The 19,365-nt window shown below is 51.5% G+C and overlaps 1 protein-coding gene across 1 annotated transcript in view; it reads left to right on the top strand.

Annotated features, from left to right (window-relative positions):
- The window catches only part of LOC119178002 (glycogenin-1), a 123,403-nt gene that overhangs the window by 71,086 nt on the left and 32,952 nt on the right, over positions 1-19,365 (top strand). Inside the window, exon 6 of the mRNA XM_037429172.2 lies at positions 14,541-14,585. Within this exon, the coding sequence (XP_037285069.2) occupies positions 14,541-14,585 (45 nt within the window). The remainder of the gene's footprint in view (positions 1-14,540; positions 14,586-19,365) is intronic.

Raw genomic sequence — 19,365 nt, 5'->3', positions numbered from 1 at the left:
CCCGCTCGCCTTCACCTTCACCAAGTCATCGTTCCGTGTCGCCTATGCGTCGACGACCCACCTCCATTGAGACGGAAAACTAACTGCCGCAGCTCCGGAGGCACGAGCTGCGTCATCGTCTAATCGTTTAAGTCCTCGCCTGTCTCCCGCCAATCTTATCGATGTAATCGTCGAAGGTGTACGAACACTCGCACTCATCGATACCGGTGCCGCGATATCTGTGATTAGTGAGAGACTCTGCCGCTCTCTTCGTAAAGTGACGATGCTTTCTCCCGTGGTTTCTCTTAGTACTGCGAGCGCCCAACAAATTGAGCCCGTCGCGTCATGTACAGCAAAAGTTGTGATTCGAGACGTGTTGTACACCATTGAATTTCACGTGTTGGCTTCATGTTCCCACGATGTCATCCTAGGATGGGATTTTTTATCATGTCATCACGCCGTCGTGGACTGCGCTCGGGCCGAAGTGGAGCTGTTACCGTTTGGTGATGCGCCTTCTGTTGATGCGGACGTATCTAGTGTGGCTAACCTTGTCGTCGCGACGGACATAGACCTTCCTCCTTTCAGCGCCCAGTTTGTCCCTGCCTGCTGTGCTTCACTTTCTGACGCTACCGTCCTATTCACGCCATCTGACATCTTCGGTAGCCGCCACCACACATCGCTGCCATTCGCCGTTCTTGAGCTTTGTCGAGACACTACCGGGATATTTATTTCCAATCCCAACTCGTGCCCCCTCAGTTTGCGCCGCAACGAGACACTCGGCCACATTCAGCTCATCGATGAAGGTACTATCGTGCCTGCCAATTTCTTCGACACCAAGCCGAATATGGAGCTGAACGCGTTGGTTCCTCACTCTGCCTTGAACAGCGTGTCTACCGATGCATTTCACCATTCTATTGACAGCCATCTCGCCCCGGCTCAACGAGAGCAGCTTGTTACCCTGCTGCACGAATTCAAGCGTTCGTTTGCCTTTCCCCAAGCGGTGCTAGGAAGAACGAACACCGTTGTGCACACAATTGACACAGGAAAGAGTACTCCTTTGCGCCAGCGCCCTTATCGTGTGTCACCAGCGGAGCGTCGGGTAATTGCAGAACAAGTAGACGACATGCTACAGCGCGGAGTCATCAAGCCTTCTTGTAGTCCTTGGTCTTCCCCAGTTGTACTCGTCAAAGAAAAGGATGGTTCAGTCCGGTTCTGCGTAGACTACAGGCGCCTAAACAACATTACGAGGAAAGATGTTTACCCTCTTCCCCGCATAGACGACGCTCTCGATTGTCTCCAAGGTGCAGAATCCTTTTCCTCGCTTGACCTTCGCTCGGGTTATTGGCAGGTCCCAATGGCTGAGTCTGATCGTCCAAAAACGGCGTTTGTCACACCGGATGGCCTCTATGAATTTACGGTGATGCCATTTGGACTCTGCAATGCGCCTGCCACATTCGAGCGAATGATGGACAGCATTTTACGTGGTCTCAAATGGAACATTTGCTTATGCTATCCTGATGACGTTGTGGTTTTTTCACCCGATTTCACTTCGCATCTCACTCGTCTGCGCAAGATTCTACAGTGCCTTACGAAGGCCAGGCTTCAGCTTAACCTGAAGAAGTGTCACTTCGGGGCTAAACAACTCACCATACTTGGTCATGTCGTCTCGAAATCCGGCATTCTTCCCGACCCTGACAAGCTTCGTGCTGTTGCCGAATTTCCTAAGCCGACTACTGTTAAAGAACTACGGAGCTTTGTGGGCCTGTGCTCCTATTTTCGTCGCTTTGTCCGGAACTTTGCCTCCATCATCGCTCCACTCACCAAACTCCTTGCTGGCCCTGCAGATCTTTCGAATTGGACAGCAGCCTGTGACGAATCCTTCGCAACACTGCGCCGACTCCTTACCTCACCACCCGTACTGCGCCATTACGACCCTACAGCGCCAACCGAAGTACACACGGATGCAAGTGGCGTTGGCCTTGGTGCAGTACTCGCGCAACGCAAGCCAGGTTTTACGGAGTATGTGGTCGCCTATGCCAGCCGCGCCCTCACTAAGGCAGAAGCCAACTATTCTGTTACGGAAAAAGAGTGCCTCGCGATTGTGTGGGCGTTAAACAAGTTTCGCCCCTATTTGTACGGCCAAACTTTTGATGTGGTAACTGACCATCACGCACTCTGTTGGTTGGCTTCGCTAAAAGATCCTTCCGGCCGCCTCGGACGTTGGGCACTACGCCTCCAGGAATTCGACATACGCGTCGTCTACCGATCGGGGCGAAAGCACTCTGACGCAGATGCGCTTTCACGATCACCCGTGAAATCCGATGATACGGATATATCAGCCCTGTACCTTCCCCTCTCTGCCGTCAGCGTCACAGACATGCCATCCGAACAGCGCAAGGACCCTTGGATCGCCTCGCTATTGAATATGCTTTCTGACGCATCAACTTCCGGTTACCCGCGTGCTCTTTGCCGCCAGGCAACGCATTTCGCCACACGGGATGGCCTGTTATACCGTCGCAACTATCAAGTGACGGGTCGTAAATGGCTTCTAGTCATACCCAGCCATATGCGGTCTGATATCTGCAAATATTTTCATGCTGAACCGCAACACGCACACGCCGGTGCGCTAAAGACGTATGAGCGGATCCGCCAACGTTACTACTGGCGGGGTATGTACACGTTTGTACGCAAACACATTCGCTCATGTTCCCAGTGTCAGCAGCGCAAGACATTCCGTCATTCACCCGGTCAACTGCAGCCTTTGCCATGTCCTGCACGCCCATTCGACCGTGTTGGGATTGACCTATACGGCCCGCTACCGTGCTCTGTTGGTGGCAATCGATGGGTGATTGTGGCTGCCGACCATCTGACAAGATACGCCGAAACGGCAGCGCTACCTTCGGCTGGTGCTCGTGACGTTGCAACCTTCATCTTGCACCGGTTTGTTCTTCGTCATGGTGCACCACGGGAGCTCCTGAGTGACAGAGGACGCGTATTTTTGTCCGAAGTTCTGCAGCAGCTCCTACATTCATGCCGTACGGTACACCACACATCAACAGCCTACCACCCTCAGACAAACGGCCTAACGGAACGTTTCAACAGAACCCTCGGAGACATGCTCGCTATGTATATTGATTCCGACCACTCCAACTGGGACGTTGTTCTTCCTTTCGTGACGTATGCCTACAATACGGCGATTCAATCAACAACAGGCTTTTCTCCAGTTTTTCTTTTATATGGTCGTGACCCATGCAACACACTCGACACAATTTTGCCATACAATCCTGATGCCTCAGAGTTCAGCCCAGTTTCTGAAATGGCTGAACATGCCGAAGAGTGTCGTCAACTTGCACGGTCCTTCACAGCCGATAACCAAGCCCTCCAAAAAGATCGCCACGACCATGATCTTGTTCAGAATACCTTCCCCGTCGGTTCTCTCGTGTGGCTCCCACTGCCTTTCCACTCTCCTGGACTGACTCCCAAGTTTGCACCGAAGTATACGGGCCCTTACCGCGTCATACAGCACCCTTCTTCTGTCACCTATGTGATTGAACCACTCAAGCCGTCCACGGACAAGCGCCGCCTTGGTCGTGAGACGGTCCACGTCAGTCGCCTCAAGCCCTGTTACGACCCTCCTGTTCTCTCGTCACCTTGAGTCGCCAGGATGGCTCGTCTTCGTCGCCGGGGCATTGTAGTGGGGAATTCGCAAGGCGATGATAGTGGGACCATCGCTGAGTGCGAAGCGCGAGCACGAGCTGTAGACACTGGACTGCCCGAGCATTTGTTTCTGTACCGGCTGTCTGCCTATTACCTGGCGTCACTAATAAACCCCCTTGCAATATATATATATATATATATATATATATATATATATATATATATATATATATATATATATATATATATATATATATATATATATATATATATATATATATATATATATGTGTATGTATGTATGTATATATATCGTGTTAGCTGCCTGCGCATGCGCCTTTTTGTATTTGCCTTTTGCTTATCACTGTTCTGTACCCCTTGGCTGCGATAATGCAGCTGCCCCACGATATTGTCACGGGGTCGTGACGTGGCCAAAGACAGGAAACTTCGTGTTGGGATTTACCTGTGTATTTGGGCGAACCTGTGCCCGGTAAAGGGAAAGTCTAATTACAGCAGCAGTCTTGCACAGATAGCAGTCTCGGACTGATAGCGGCGAACGCAGCGTCAGCCTTCGATCAACAACCGACAAGCGGCGAAGCACGTCGGCATTGATACCCTTGTCGTCGAATGTTCTAGCGTTATCGCTGGCGGTGGCGTAGGTTCCAGAACAATCTGTACCGTTCGCACAGTGGGCGTGATCTTATCGAAATGATCTACTACAGTCCGGAACCTTCTCAAAACTTGCAGGCGCGGTTTGCGCCGAGAATCACGTGGTGTTTCGGAACGATAACAAAAACTTGGGAAATGGAACGTGGCATTGCCCCCCTCTGAAAAAAGGCATCGTCCCCATACTTTAACTAAAGATGGAGGTACAATAATAATGCAAGAAAGTACAATGAATAAATAACAATACAACAATAATACAAAAAACACTGTTTCAGTTTGTTAACGTGCATGAAACGGCTTTAGGCGCGCGACATGGACGACTTCAGGTCGCGATCGGCGTCGTTGAGAGTTCGTGATGCCGTCGGGGACAACCTCGTAATCAAGTGGGCCGAGGCGTCGAACCACCTTGTACGGTCCGAAGTACCGTCGCAGAAGCTTTTCACTTAGTCCACGTCGGCGTATCGGCGTCCACACCCAAACACGTTCACCGGGCTGGTATTCCACGAAGCGTCGTCGAAGGTTGTAACGGTGGCTGTCGGTCGTCTGTTGATTCTTGATACGGAGACGCGCAAGTTGTCGGGCTTCTTCGGCGCGTTGAAGGTACTCGCTCACATCGAGGTTTTCTTCGTCGGTGACGTTGGGTAACATGGCATCGAGCGTCGTTGCCGGGCTCCTTCCGTAGACCAATTTGTATGGAGATATCTGCGTCGTCTCCTGCACCGCCGTGTTGTATACGAAGGTCACATACGGAAGAATGGCGTCCCATGTCTTGTGTTCGACATCGACGTACATTGACAGCATGTCGGCGATCGTCTTGTTAAGCCGCTCGGTGAGGCCGTTGGTCTGTGGGTGGTACGCTGTCGTCCGGTGGTGGTTTGTTTGGCTGTATGCCAAGATCGCTTGAGTTAAGTCGGCAGTGAATGCCGTTCCTCTGTCGGTGATAAGGACCTCCGGGGCGCCGTGACGTAGGACGATATTTTGGACGAAGAACTTAGCTACCTCGGATGCACTGCCTTTTGGCAGGGCTTTTGTCTCGGCGTAGCGGGTGAGGTAGTCGGTAACTACCACGATCCACTCGTTTCCGAAAGCCGACGTCGGGAACGGCCCCAGTAGGTCCATACCAATCTGCTGGAAAGGTCGGCAAGGTGGATCAATTGGCTGCAGAAGCCCCGCTGGCCTTGTCGGCGGTGTCTTGCGTCGCTGACAGTCCCGGCATGTCCTCACATAACGAGTGACGTCGGTGGTAAGACGTGGCCAGTAGTACCTTTCTTGTATCCTCGCGAGCGTGCGGGAAACACCGAGATGCCCTGCCGTCGGATTGTCGTGCAGGGCCTGCAGGAGTTCTGGTCGCAGAGCTGAAGGCACCACAAGGAGGTACTTAGCTCGAAGCGGTGAAAAGTTTTTCTTTTGTAGAAGACCGTTTCGTAGAAAGAACGACGCAAGTGCGCGCTTGAATACCTTCGGGACTTCGGCGGTCCTGCCTTCGAGGTATTCTATTAGTGCCTTAAGTTCCGGGTCGGCCCGCTGTCGTTCAGCGAAGTCGTCGGTAGTTATCGTTCCCAAGAAGTAGTCGTCATCCGAGTCATCGGGTAGCGGTTGGTCGACAGGTGCACGAGAGAGACATTCAGCGTCGGAGTGTTTTCGCCGGACTTGTAAATGACAGTAACGTCATATTCTTGAAGTCTCAGGCTCCATCGTGCGAGGCGACCTGAAGGGTCCTTCAAGGTGGCTAGCCAACACAAGGCGTGGTGGTCGTTCACAACTTTGAAGGGCCTGCCGTAGAGGTAGGGGCGAAATTTCGACGTAGCCCAGATGATGGCGAGGCACTCCTTTTCTGTTGTGGAATAATTTGCTTCTGCTTTGGAAAGCGATCGGCTGGCGTAACTAATAACCCTTTCAAGTCGTCAGCCCTCTGCACAAGAACGGCGCCAAGACCTACGCTGCTTGCGTCAGTATGTATTTCTGTCTCGGCGAATTCGTCGAAATGGGCAAGTAACGGAGGCGCCTGGAGGCGATGTTTAAGCTCCTGGAAAGCGTGTTCCTGTGGCGTTTCCTACTTGAACTCCACGTCGGCCTTGGTAAGGTTAGTGAGAGGATCGGTGATGCGGGCGAAGTTTTTCACGAACCGCCTATAATAGGCGCACAGGCCCAGAAATCGGCGCACGGCCTTCTTGTCAGTGGGCGGCGGGAAGTCGGCGATGGCGGCTGTTTTCCGTGGATCGGGACGAACTCCAGACTTGCTGATAACGTGCCCCAGAAACAAGAGCTCCTCATACGCAAATCTGCACTTTTCTGGCTTCAGTGTGAGTCCGGACGTCTTGATGGCTTGAAGTACAGCTTCAAGGTGCCGAAGATGCTCGTCGAAACTCGAGGAAAACACGACGACGTCGTCCAAGTACACAAGGCAAGTCTGCCACTTCAATCCTGCCAGTACTGTATCCATAACGCGTTGAAAAGTTGCAGGCGCTGAGCAAAGGCCGAAGGGCATCACCTTAAACTCGAAGAGGCCGTCCGGTGGTATAAACGCCGTCTTCTCTCGGTCTCTTTCGTCGACTTCGATTTGCCAATAGCCAGTCTTGAGGTCCATTGACGAGAAGTACTTGGCGTTATGGAGCCGATCAAGTCCGTCGTCTATTCGTGGGAGAGGATACACGTCCTTTCTTGTGATTTTGTTCAGGCGGCGATAATCGACGCAGAAACGTAGGGTCCCTTCCTTTTTCTTCACTAACACCACGGGGGATGCCCACGGACTCTTGGACGGCTGGATAATGTCATCTCGCAGCATTTGATCAACTTGTCTCTTCATTGCCTCACGTTCTCGCGTCGAAACCCTGTACGGACTCTGACGGAGTGGTCTGGCATTTTCTTCGGTTATGATTCGATGTTCCGTGATTGGGGTCTGCCGAATTTTCGATGACGACGAAAAGCAATCTTCGTATTGCAGGAGCAGGGCCTTGAGCTGTTCTTACTTATCGTTCGGAAGTCTGGGACTGACGTCGAAAGCTATGGGAGGGGCTTGGTTCCTCTGAGCAGGTCCCGCAGAATCGGCGAGGACGAAAGCACTGGTGGCTTCGACAATTTCTTCGATGTATGCGACCGTTGTTCCTTTGTTCACATGTTTGTACTCGTTGCTGAAATTCGTGAGCATAACCATTGCTTTGCCTCCCCGCAGCTCTGCAATTTCTCTTGCGACGCAAATATTTCGGGTGACGAACAGATGCTGACTGCCTTCAACGACGCCTTCCAAGTCAGGTGATTCAGGAGCGCCGACTGAAATAATGACTCTTGAGCGAGGCGGAATGGTGACTTGTTCTTCCAACACATTCAAGGCATGGTGTCCTGACGGCGTGCGCGGCGGTAGTGCTTCTTCTGTGAATAACGTTATCGACCTTGTTTTTAGGTTGATGACAGCACCATGGAGGCATAAGAAGTCCATGCCAATGATGACATCTCTCGAGCAACGTTGTAGGACTACGAAGTCTGTAGGATAAATACGGCCGTTTATGGTGACTCTCGCTGTGCAGATTCCTGCAGGCGTTACGAGATGACCTCCGGCTGTGTGGATTTCAGGGCCTTTCCAAGCTGTCCTAACTTTCTTTAACTTTGCGGCGAACGACCCACTGATGACAGAATAGTCAGCTCCAGTATCGACGAGAGCAGTCACACTGTGCCCGTCGATAAGAACGTCGAGGTCGCTAGTTCGCGGTCTCGCATTACAGTTAGGGCGTGGCATCGGGTCACGGCTGCGTTGGCTTGTTCCGCTGCTTCCATGTTGCGTCGTCAGGCCACCTTCGGTAAGTGAGCTTTCACCGTCAGGGCTTTGCCTGGTTGGCGTTGTGTCCGGAAAGCTCCGTCGCGGCGTCGTCGTCGGAGGAGGATCTTCGGTAGTTCGTCGCACAGCAACCGCACCTCCACCGGTTGCTGCCCTTAGTTTCCCGGATACGGGCTAGGAGACCGGCCCCGCGTTGGGCCAGAGTACTGCCGGGGGTGCGGTGACATGCGGCGGCTGGGCGACGGCGAACGGGAAGGACTTCGTGGTGTCCATTGAGTTCCTGCCAGGTAGTCGGCGATGTCACGTGGCCGATCTCCTGGCTGCGGACGCGGTGCATTGACGGCGAAGCCACGCAGTCCCATCTGTCGGTACTGGCAACGGCGGTATGTGTGCCCGGCCTCGCCGCAGTGGCAGCAGAGTGGGCGGTTGTCAGGTGCACGCCAAACGTCCGTTTTCCTCGGTGCACTGCGCTGGCCCGCTGGGGAACGGTAGGACGTCGGTGGGGGTGGTGGTGGCAATGGCGTCTGGCGACGGAAGTGCGACGGGGCGGCGTTTTGGCGTGGACGGGGAGGAGCGTTGTGGCGCACTGCAGCGGCGTAGCTCATAGTTTCTGGCTCGGGCGGCGGTGTTTTGGGAATTCGAAGCGATTGCCGGACTTCTTCTCACACAATGTCGGCGATCAAATCCACTTGAGGCTGCGCCGAAGGCAACAGTTTGCGCAGCTCTTCCCGCACGATCGCTCGGATCGTTTCACGCAGGTCGTCGGAGTCACTGGCTTGAGCAGCAGCGCATTCTGGAGTCAGGCGACGATTATACTGTCTGGTGCGCATGTCCAGCATTTTTTCGATGGTGGTCGCCTCGGATACAAATTCTTGGACGGTGTTCAGTGGATTCCTCATTAGTCCCGCGAAGAGCTCCTGTTTGACCCTTCGCATGAGGAAACGAACTTTCTTTTCCTCGGGCATGTCTGGGTCAGCGTGACGGAATAGGCGGGTCATCTCCTCTGTGAAAATTCCAACTTTTTCATTTGGTAGCTGAACCCGGGTCTCGAGTAGAGCAGCGGCCCTCTCTTTGTGAGCGACGCTCGCGAATGTTTGCAGAAATGCGCCGCAGAAGACATCCCACGTTCGGAGCGTGGACTCCCGATTCTCTAGCCAGGTCCTTGCGGTGTCTTCCAGGTAGAAGTACACACGACGGAGCTTTTCTTTGTTGTCCCAGTGGTTGAGGGTGGCCACACGGTCGTATGTTTCTAACCAGGTTTCCGGGTCTTCAAACGATGAGCCATGGAACGTTGGTGGTTCCCTGGGTTGATGAATGACGATCGCGGGCTGGGACGCTCCGGTTGTCATTGTCGCTGCAGTCGAGGTCATGGTCTTGGCCTTCCGCGCCTTGTCTTGTAGAAGGCCGTACTCCGGTGGGAGACCTTGCTGTCGGCGGCTCGTTCGCTGCTCTTGGTTGGCGTCGGTGTCTTCTCCGCGACGGGGGCTGGGTTCACGGCTTGACGGGGGCGTCCGGTACATGAACGAAGCAGCACCTCCACCAGATGTCACGTGGTCGTGACGTGGCCAAAGACAGGAAACTTCGTGTTGGTATTTAACTGTTTATTGGGGCGAACCTGTGCCCGGTAAAGGGAAAGTCTAATTAAATTACAGCAGCAGTCTTGCACAGATAGCAGTCTCGGACTGATAGCGGCGAACGCAGCGTCGGCCTTCGATCAACAACCGACAAGCGGCGAAGCGCGTCGGCATTTATACCCTTGCCGTCGAATGTTCTAGCGTTATCGCTGGCGATGGCGTAGGTTCCAGAACAATCTGTACCGTTCGCACAGTGGGCGTGATCTTATCGAAATGATCTACTACAGTCCGGAACCTTCTCGAAACTTGCAGGCGCGGTTTGCGCCGAGAATCGCGTGGTGTTTCGGAACGATAACAAAAACTTGTGAAATGGAACGTGGCAATATATATACCGGCACGCTGCCACAAATAAAGGGTTTTCTTCATTGTTGCTTCAAGGCTGCGTGTTTACTGCTGGACACCGGAACATGGTGTCAGAAGTGGGATCGCGTTCGCCAAAGCAGTGACAACAGGCAGAGGGGCGTCACCGTGCACCTTCATGATGGAACTACTGAAGCCACCGCAGCTATTGGTGCTCTCGGGAAGTACAGCAAAGAACTGGAGCCTTTTCAAGCAGAGGTTCGAGCTGTTTCTGCAGGCCACGGAGCCGTCGAAATAACCGAGGTCGGAGGCAGCCAAGACAGCACTCCTGCTCAGCGTTGCCGGAGAGGACGCCCTAGAGGTATTCAACAACTTTGGCTTCTTTGAGAACGAAAGCAAGAAAAATTACCCAACTGTTACGAGCAAGTTTGAGGCGTACTGTCAACAGCAGCAGAACGAAGTATACGAGCGTTATGTTTTCCGCTCAAGAACGCAAGCAGAGGGGGAACCCTTTGAGCATTTCGCCCGGGACTTAAGGCGGCTTGCACGAAGCTGCAATTTCGGCACATGGAGTGACTCCATGGTCAGGGACCAGATTGTTTTTGGAACAGTTAATCCAAAATTGCGCGAGAAAATGCTCAAAGTTAAAGATCTCACGCTACAAAAAGCGGAAGACATTTGTGAGGCCGACGAAGTACGCGCTGAGCAAAATAATGCCTGGGCTGGTACAGAGAAGGAAGTAGCGCCGATCAAGATGCACCGGCAGGCCAAATGTGCAGCGTGTTAACAATATTCCGAATGTGCCGAGGAATGTAGGGTGGAACCCGAGAAAGCAATTGCACATGTTAAGGCACGCAGACAATTCAGGTGTTCCCGGTGCCATCGTTCCCACGAGCGTGGAAAATACCCAGCCTTTGGCAAAACTTGTTTTCTGTGCCGGGGAGCTAACCACTTTGCTTCCTGCTGCAAGAAAGGGCCTCAAGTCAGTGAAGTACGCGACGAGCAAGATGACTTTGACATCCTCGATGTCAACGTTGGCAGCAAAGCTGATTGGCTGATCTATGCAACAGTGGCTTCCAAACAAGTGTCTCTTAAGGTTGACACAGGCTCACAAGCCAACTTGTTGCCTCAGTCTGTGTTCCAAAGCCTAAAATCGAAGTCCAGGTTACGGGAAAGCTCCTCTGTTCTGCGCTCATACAGTGGCGACGCTATCAAGCATATCGGTGTTACTACGCTACAAGTTTTCGCGAACAGCCCCACCGGTTACTTCAACTTCTTCATTGTTAAGAAGAGCACCCAGGCCATCCTGGGGCTGTCGGCAAGTGAAGCTTTAGGACTGGTCTCTCGTACTGTCGACGTAGTGAATACAAGCAGCACCATCCAAGCGATGACAGAATTTCAAGAGTTGTTTCAGGGCATCGGCTGTCTAAAACGCCAGTACCACATGGTTCTGCGGGGGGATGCAACCCCGGTGGTCCAACCGGTACGACGGGTGCCCCAGGCGCTGCTCCAGCCCTTGCGAGAGGAACTAGACCGCATGGAGCATGAAGGCATCGTGGTCAAAGTCAGCGAACCGACGGATTGGGTGAGTCCCTTTGTCGCCGCGAGAAAAAAGGATGGTAAGCTGCGTGTCTGCGTTGACCCCTGGTGCATCAATGAGTGCTTAAAAAGAGAGCACTATCAAATGCCAAAAAGAGAGGACATTGAGGCTGAGCTGGCCGGTGCCAAGTTTTTCTCTCGCCTCGACGCGCAATCTGGATTTCATCAAATTCCTCTAGATAAGGCTACTTCGAAGGAGTGCACGATTGGCACGCCGTTTGGGCGCTACCGTTTCCTAAGGCTGCCTTTTGGTATAGCTTCGGCACCTGAGGTTTTTCAAAAAACCGTGAATGAAATATTCGACCAGGTCCCAGGAGTGCGAATATATATCGACGATATATTGATATGGGGTAGCACGAGGGAAGAGCACGACGCCCGCCTCCGCACAGCCTTGCAGTTGGCCAAGAGCGCCGGCCTAACGCTCAATGCTGCTAAGTGCAAATTCGGGGTCACCGAAATTGACTTCTTGGGCGACGTGATAAGCCAAGACGGGATCAGACCTAACCCCGCAATGACAACACCATTAAGCGAGATGCCGCCCCCAGTTGACAAAGCCGGCGTCCACAGTCTGCTAGGGGTGGTCAACTATTTTGGTAAATACATACCGCATCTGGCGCAAAGAACGACGCTCCTGCGAAGCCTCCTTAAGAGAGACCCCACCTTCGAATGGTCTGAGAAACATGCCCGCGAATGGAAATCTGTTTGCGCTTTACTGAGCACTGCACCGTTGCTAGCCATTTTCGATCCTCCTAGGGAAACAAAGGTCGTCGCAGATGCTTCGAAAAACGGCATCGGTGCGGCTCTCCTTCAGTGTTATGACGACAATTGGCGGCCGGTAGCCTACGCGTCCCACACAATGACCGAGACTGAGCAACGATACGCACAAATTGAAAAAGAGGCAATGGCCATCACTTTTGGGAGCGAGAAGTTTTCTCACTTCGTATACGGCCGCAAATTCGTCATTGAGACGGACCACAGACCGCTGATATCAATTGCTTCGAAGGCCATTGGTGACATGCCACCACGACTTCAGCGGTTTTTTCTGCGTTTGCTCAGATTCGATTACGTTCTTCACTTTGTCCCAGGTAAACAAATTTTCCTGGCTGATATGTTATCTAGATTGTTGCCAGTGGCACCGGGCACTATGGATGACTTCACAGAGGATGTTGACGTTCATGCAGTGAGCGTGTCTTCAGACCTGGTAAGCAAGAAAATGTTTGCTCGTCTAGCTGAAGCAACAGCTGCTGACCCAGATTTACCAACTGTGCTGCACTGCATGAGAAACGGCGAAGAACTACAAGGCTGCTTGAAACCATTCAGCTCAGAGTTGACTGAAGTTCAAGGGATTGTCCTGAAAGGAACAAAGGTCATCATTCCTAAGGCTATGAGAGCTGAAATACTGGGTCGCATTCATGAAGGTCATTTAGGCATAAATAAGTGCAAAGCAAGGGCCCGTCGACAGGTATTCTGGCCCGGCCTGAATGGAAACATCTGAAATCTAGTGAAAAACCGCGCTATTTGCCAAAAATACGCGTACAGGCAACAAAGTGAACCGGTAGTGCTCAAGCCAACCCCAGAGCATGCCTGGTACAGAATTGGCGTTGACATCTTTATGTACGCCGGGAGCTCCTACCTGTGCGTGTTTGATGCGTTTTCAAACTTTCCTGAAGTCGAAAAGCTGCCGGACACAACGACGGGCACGGTCATAAATAAACTTAGCTCAATCTTTTCTAGATATGGAATTCCCTTAGAAGTCTGCACTGATAACGGCCCCCAGTTCGCATCCCATGAATTCTCTTTGTTTGCCTCCAGATATGAATTCACGCACGTGACTTCCAGTCCAAGATTCCCGCGGTCAAACGGGCTCGCAGAAAAAGGAGTTCAAATTGTTAAAAGGATCATGAAGAAGACTGGTGAAAGGAAGGAGGACTTCTGGCTTGGTCTACTCAGCTATCGCTCGACGCCACTGGACGAAGGCCGATCTCCAGGAGAATTGCTGCAGGGCAGGAAATTGCGCAATCGGCTGCCCAAATTCAGACCGTGCTCTGGACGCCAGGACTTCAGGCGTCAGTCGCGCCAACCGAAGTCGTCGAGAGGGAAACCCCTGCCAGAACTCAACAAAGACGCCGTCGTAAGAGTTCGTGGGGATACATGGGATCGCAAGGCTCGTGTTTTGGATAAGGTGGCGCCAAGGTCTTATCGCGTCTTCACAGAAGACAGTTGGGTGCTTCGACGGAATCGGCAACACCTTCTCGCCACACGTGAATCTTTCCAGAAGGACGAAGCGGAGGACTCATTCACCGACGAAGACATGGTCCAGGAAAATTCATGGTCGCCGTCAGTGGTACAACCTGCGTCAACAGGAAGTTCGCCGGAGTCGATGACGTCAACCCCAACGCTAGAACACAAACCAAGGAAGTCCGCCCGGCAAAGGCGAAAACCCAGCCGCCTTGGTTACGACGAGAACTTCAACCAAGTCACGTGTATCTTGATGTCAAAGCTCTAGCTGTCATACGGAGGGAGATGTATCGTGTTAGCTGCCTGCGCATGCGCCTTTTTGTATCTGCCTTTTGCTTATCACTGTTCTGTACCGCTTGGCTGCGATAATGCAGCTGCCCCACGATATATATACCGGCATGCTGCCACAAATAAAGGGTTTTCTTCATTGTTGCTTCAAGGCTGCGTGTTTACTGCTGGACACCGAAACAATATATATATATATATATATATATATATATATATATATATATATATATATATATATATATATATATATATATATATCTTGAAAATTTAATTTTGCTGTATGATTACACTGTCTAGTGAATTCTATTGGGCACTCAAACGGAGGAAAGCCATCCTAGTCGGCTTTTAGAGAACATTACGTCAAAGATCTGTGGTGTTTAAAATTAATTATTTCTAATAAATTCCAGAACTTCACGAGTCCCGGAACAGCTGGAACGGTTTCCCCGAGAACGGTGAGTGCTGCTTGAATGTTCTCTCTCACGGCGTCGCTAGTTGTCTTGCTCACCAAGTACAATAATGGCTGATAACGGCGCAAGAAACACGATACACCAAACGAAGAAAACAAAAGGACGGGCGTAGGTCCACAATTAATTGTTATTCGCGTCGACTCACGCATACATACAGGCACGTGGTTATACAAAAGAACTGCAGTAATACAACACGCAAGGTTCTATCCCCCTTTTTTGATGAAATACAATAATTCTTTTTGTTCTAGAACAATGGATGGAGCACTAATAGACAAGTTACTGTAAGAAGTGTGCAAAGCATCTATTATCTCGCGAATTGTGTTTGTATTACTCCTGGCGATAATTATAGTTTCTTCAAATTGATGGGCGCACCCGCACTCTTTGTAATGCACACTCATGTGTGAAAAAGCGCCGGTGCGACACATGGTGTATCGTTTGTTGTATCGTGTTTATTGCACCGTTTTTAACTACGATGAATCACACCATCTTACCCAACTGTCAGTGCTAAGCCAACTAATACTGCGTGGCGAGAGATTGTTCAAGTGCCATCAAACCTTGCGTTTTTACCGTCATATATATATATATATATATATATATATATATATATATATATATATATATATATATATATATATATATATATATATATATATATATTATTGTAAATGCAAGGCGGGAAAATGGTAGCAGTGTCGGCGACAGAAGCAGCAAGAGTTGGCCGAGTATACGGGCGTGTCGTCGCAGCAGCAACCAGGCAGTCCTAGCTCGTGCCTCGCGCCAACTTGTCGATGTCGCTGCCGTAGTGGGCATTCCTCTTCTACATATCGTCCCCCGTCGGAAAAAGAGCCATCCTGGCGACTCACAGAGAACAAAGTACGAGCGGATCATAATATGGTTTCAACCGCTGTACGTGAACGGTTTCACGACCCCGAAAGCGCTGGTCCATGGATGGCGTAAAGGGTTCGACTATGTAGTTAACAGGTGAAGTCTGCGAGACAACGCGGTAGGGTCCCCGGTAATTTGAAACAAGTTTCGAAGAAAGGTATGTAGAGACAACTGGAACTTAAAGCCACATAAGGATGTTCAGAAAAAAGTTAGGGTACGGGTGGTTATCGTCCCGCCGAGATTTTTGTCTCCGTTGGTCGATGGTTGCGAACGACTGGGCGAGCTTACAGCACACCTGGGTGCGGCTGGCAGCGTCAGAAATGGGCGTAGACTCGTAGAAATTGGGGTGATAGGGCAGAATGGTATCTAGTATGGTGGAAGGGTCTCGGCCATATAACAGGAAAAATGAAGTAAAGCCCGTAGTCGCCTGTGGAGCAGTATTGTATGCGTATGTCACAAAAGACAGAATGAGGTCCCAATCGGAGTGGTCTGAGGCAGCATACTTGAATAACATGTCGTCAAGGGTACGGTTGAATCTTTCCGTCAAGCCATTCGTTTGGGGATGGTAGGTGGTAGAAGTCCGGTGAATTATACGGCGTTCGGCAAGGAGTGCGTTGAGGACTTCAGAGAGGAGTACACGTCCTCAGTCGCTGAGAAGTTCACGCGGTGCGCCATGACGGAGAATGAAGTTCCGCAGGAAAAAAAAATACGTCGTGTGCTGTGGCAGCAGGCAAAGCAGCTGTTTCTGAATATCGCTTCAAGTAGTCGACAGCGACAACGATCCGACGGTTTCCAAGAGCCGTGCATGGAAGATGCCCGTACAGATTGATTCCAATGCGGTCAAAAGGCCTGGCTGGGCAAGAGATTGGCTGGATTGGACCATAGGTGTGATAAGGCAGAGCTTTCGTCGTCGGCACTGCGGGCATGACTGAATGTATTTGCGCACAAAGATGTACATTGCTCGCCAATAAAACCAGAAGGAAAGCCGAGCGTATGTTTTGAAGATGCGTGCACTGAGGGTCAACCTGGAGAGCTAAACATATTGCAGCACGAAGATGGCGAGGTATGACCAGTAACCACTTCCGGTCGTCAGACTTGTAATTCCTGCGATAAAGGAGGCCATCGCGGATCTCAAGGTGAACCGCTTGACGTCGCCGCGTTTGATAAGATGGAGAACTCCACGGGTCTGAAAGGAATCGCCGAAGAGCGCTGATCCAGTCATCATTACGTTGCTCAGGCGCCGTGTCGCAGTTTGCTGGAAACGCAACAGTTTTGTCTATGGCAGATAGACAGGCAGAGCTTTCCGATGATACAGGTGAACGCGATATGTAGTCGGTATCAGTGTGACGTCGGCCAGACCTGTAGACAACACGCATGTCAAACTCTTGCAACCGCAAAGCCCTGCGAGCTAAACGGCTGCAGGGGTACTTCAACGTAGATAACCAACAAAGTGCATGGTGATCGGCGACTACGTCGAAAGGGTCACCATATAGGTACGGTCAAAATTAACCTAAAACTAATATAATTGCCAGACACTCCTTCTCTGTTACAGAATAATTGTTCTCCGCTTTGGTGAGCGTACGGCTTGCGTATGCGACTACGTACTCCTGGAATCCCAATTTGTGCTCCGTGAGCACGGCGCCGAGTCCAACACCGCTGGCATCGGTATGTAGCTCAATCGGAGCAGTCGCGTCGAAGTGACGCAAGACTGGTGGTGAAGTTAACAGGTGGCGCAAATTTTTGAAGGCATAATCACAGGCGGGTGACCAAGCGTAACTTTTCGAGTCATTCCGTAGAAGTTCATTCTAGGGAGCGCTGGTCATCGCAAAATTCGAATAAATCGGCAGAATTACGAGCAGAGGCCAAGAAAGCTGCGCAGATTTTTCAGAGATGCAGATTTAGGGAACTCTGCAGCTGCCTGAATCTTGGCGGTGTCGGGAAGAATAACGTCTTTAGAGACAACATGGCCGAGGATGGTGAGCTGACTTGCGCCGAAGCGCATTTCATCAGGTTGAGCTGAAGGCCGGCGTCAGTTAGGCACTGTAGTACTTCATCTAGCCTGCGGAGATGCGTGGGAAAATCTGGCGAAAATGTGACTACATCATCTAGGTAGCACAGGCATGTTTTCCACTTCAGGCCACGCAAAATATTGTTCATCATCCGCCCGAATGTTGCGGGCACGTTGCAAAGACCGAAAGGCATGACGCCGAGTTCTTTAAGGCCATCAAGTGTGACAAAGGCCGTTTTAGGCTGTAGCGGGTGATGACGCCGGTGATCGCGATAATTTTATTTGTTTTCCGAATGTATGCCGAGGCACACGGTGCAGACGCGGCCAACATGCCTCACGTTATCTCCGGAGGGCCGCGGAAGATAAGCATGCAGCCACGCCACTTTTGGTTTTCGCTTTCGAAACCTGTTTTTTTAAAAATAAACTAGTCTCGTCCCGAATTTCAAGAAGTGTAGGTGCCTTCTTTTCGCGGCTCCGTGGGGCGAGTACTCTACAAAGTGGTGACCCGGACGTTTCGAAAAACAGCAGCCATGTCAGACGAGGAAGGTACTTTAAGCTCACCCACAACCAACGCCTCGAAGTTAAAGCTTCCTCGTCTGGCCCAAAAAACCCCAGGGTGTGGTTTAGCCAAATAGAGACCCGCTTCGAGCTTCGACGCAACACATCGCAGCAGTCGAAATACCTGCACGTCGTTTCAGCACTGCCACCTGACATCGCTGACGCCGTAGACGATGTGCTCGCCTCCACTCCATCGTAGAAGCCCTACGACGAACTAAAAAGCACCGTCTTGAAACGTCTTGAGGTGTCCGAACAGAGCAGGCTGCAACAACTCCTGTCTCACGAAGAGCTCGGGGAACAGCGTCCTTCAACACTACTCCACCGAATGCGTCAGCTGCTGGGCCAACAAGCGTCAGAGGAGATCCAAACCTCCATTGCTTCGCGAGTTCTTTTTGCAGAGACGGCCACAGTCAACACGGATGATACTCGCTGGCTCAGATGACGTGACTCTCGAACGTCTGGCTCAACTCGCTGACCGCATCACCGACTGCACTGAGCCACTAAAAATGTCTATTGCTGCAACGGGAAGGCCTGAACATGCAGACCGGTTAGGTCGCTTAGAGGACAGAGTTGACCGACTGGCTGCAGCAGTTGAAAACCTCGCCCTGTCCAACAAACGCCGGCCTGCACGGCATCGTTCGCCGTCCCGTGTTCGAAGCCCGCAGCAACGCGGACACTCAAGCGAGGCAGAGCAGAACATCTGCTGGTACCACCGTCGTTTTAGAGAGCAAGCCACTCGCTGCACCCATCGATGCTCGTGGACGGGAAACGCACCGGCCAGTCGCAAACGGCGGAAAGCGACATGGGCCATCGTTCAAGCCGCCTATTCTTCATTGTCGACCGCATCACCGGCACACGCCTCTTTGTCGATACCGGTGTGGAGCTATCTATCCTACCAGCAGCAGCTCAACATCGCCGGGGCGGCAAGTCCATTTCGAGCCAATTGCAGTCAATAATACTGCTATTGCATCATATGGAGTCCAGTCAATGACGATAGACATCGGACTCAGGCGTACATATTGATTGCTCTTCGTTGTGGCCCACGTCAGAATTGCCATCCTGGGAGCGGACTTTTCGATCCCCTTTAACTTTGACGTCAGCGTTCGCAATCGTCGTCTCAAGGATAACGTCACTTCGCTCGCTGTTATCGGACTGAAGTCTGACCTGTCCTCATGTGGCATTTGCACTTTCAACCCAGAGTCAAACTTTCAGAAGATTATTGCTGAATTCCCTGAAATCACCAGACCTCGGAACACCGAACTGCCAATCAAACGCAAGGTGACGCATCACATTTTTACCACTGGAACGCCCGTC

This window comes from Rhipicephalus microplus, chromosome 1 (assembly GCF_043290135.1).
Source record: "Rhipicephalus microplus isolate Deutch F79 chromosome 1, USDA_Rmic, whole genome shotgun sequence".
Classification (NCBI taxonomy): Eukaryota; Metazoa; Arthropoda; class Arachnida; order Ixodida; family Ixodidae; genus Rhipicephalus; species Rhipicephalus microplus.
Note: the sequence above shows the minus strand (reverse complement) of the source record. Positions and strands in the feature narration are given on the sequence as shown.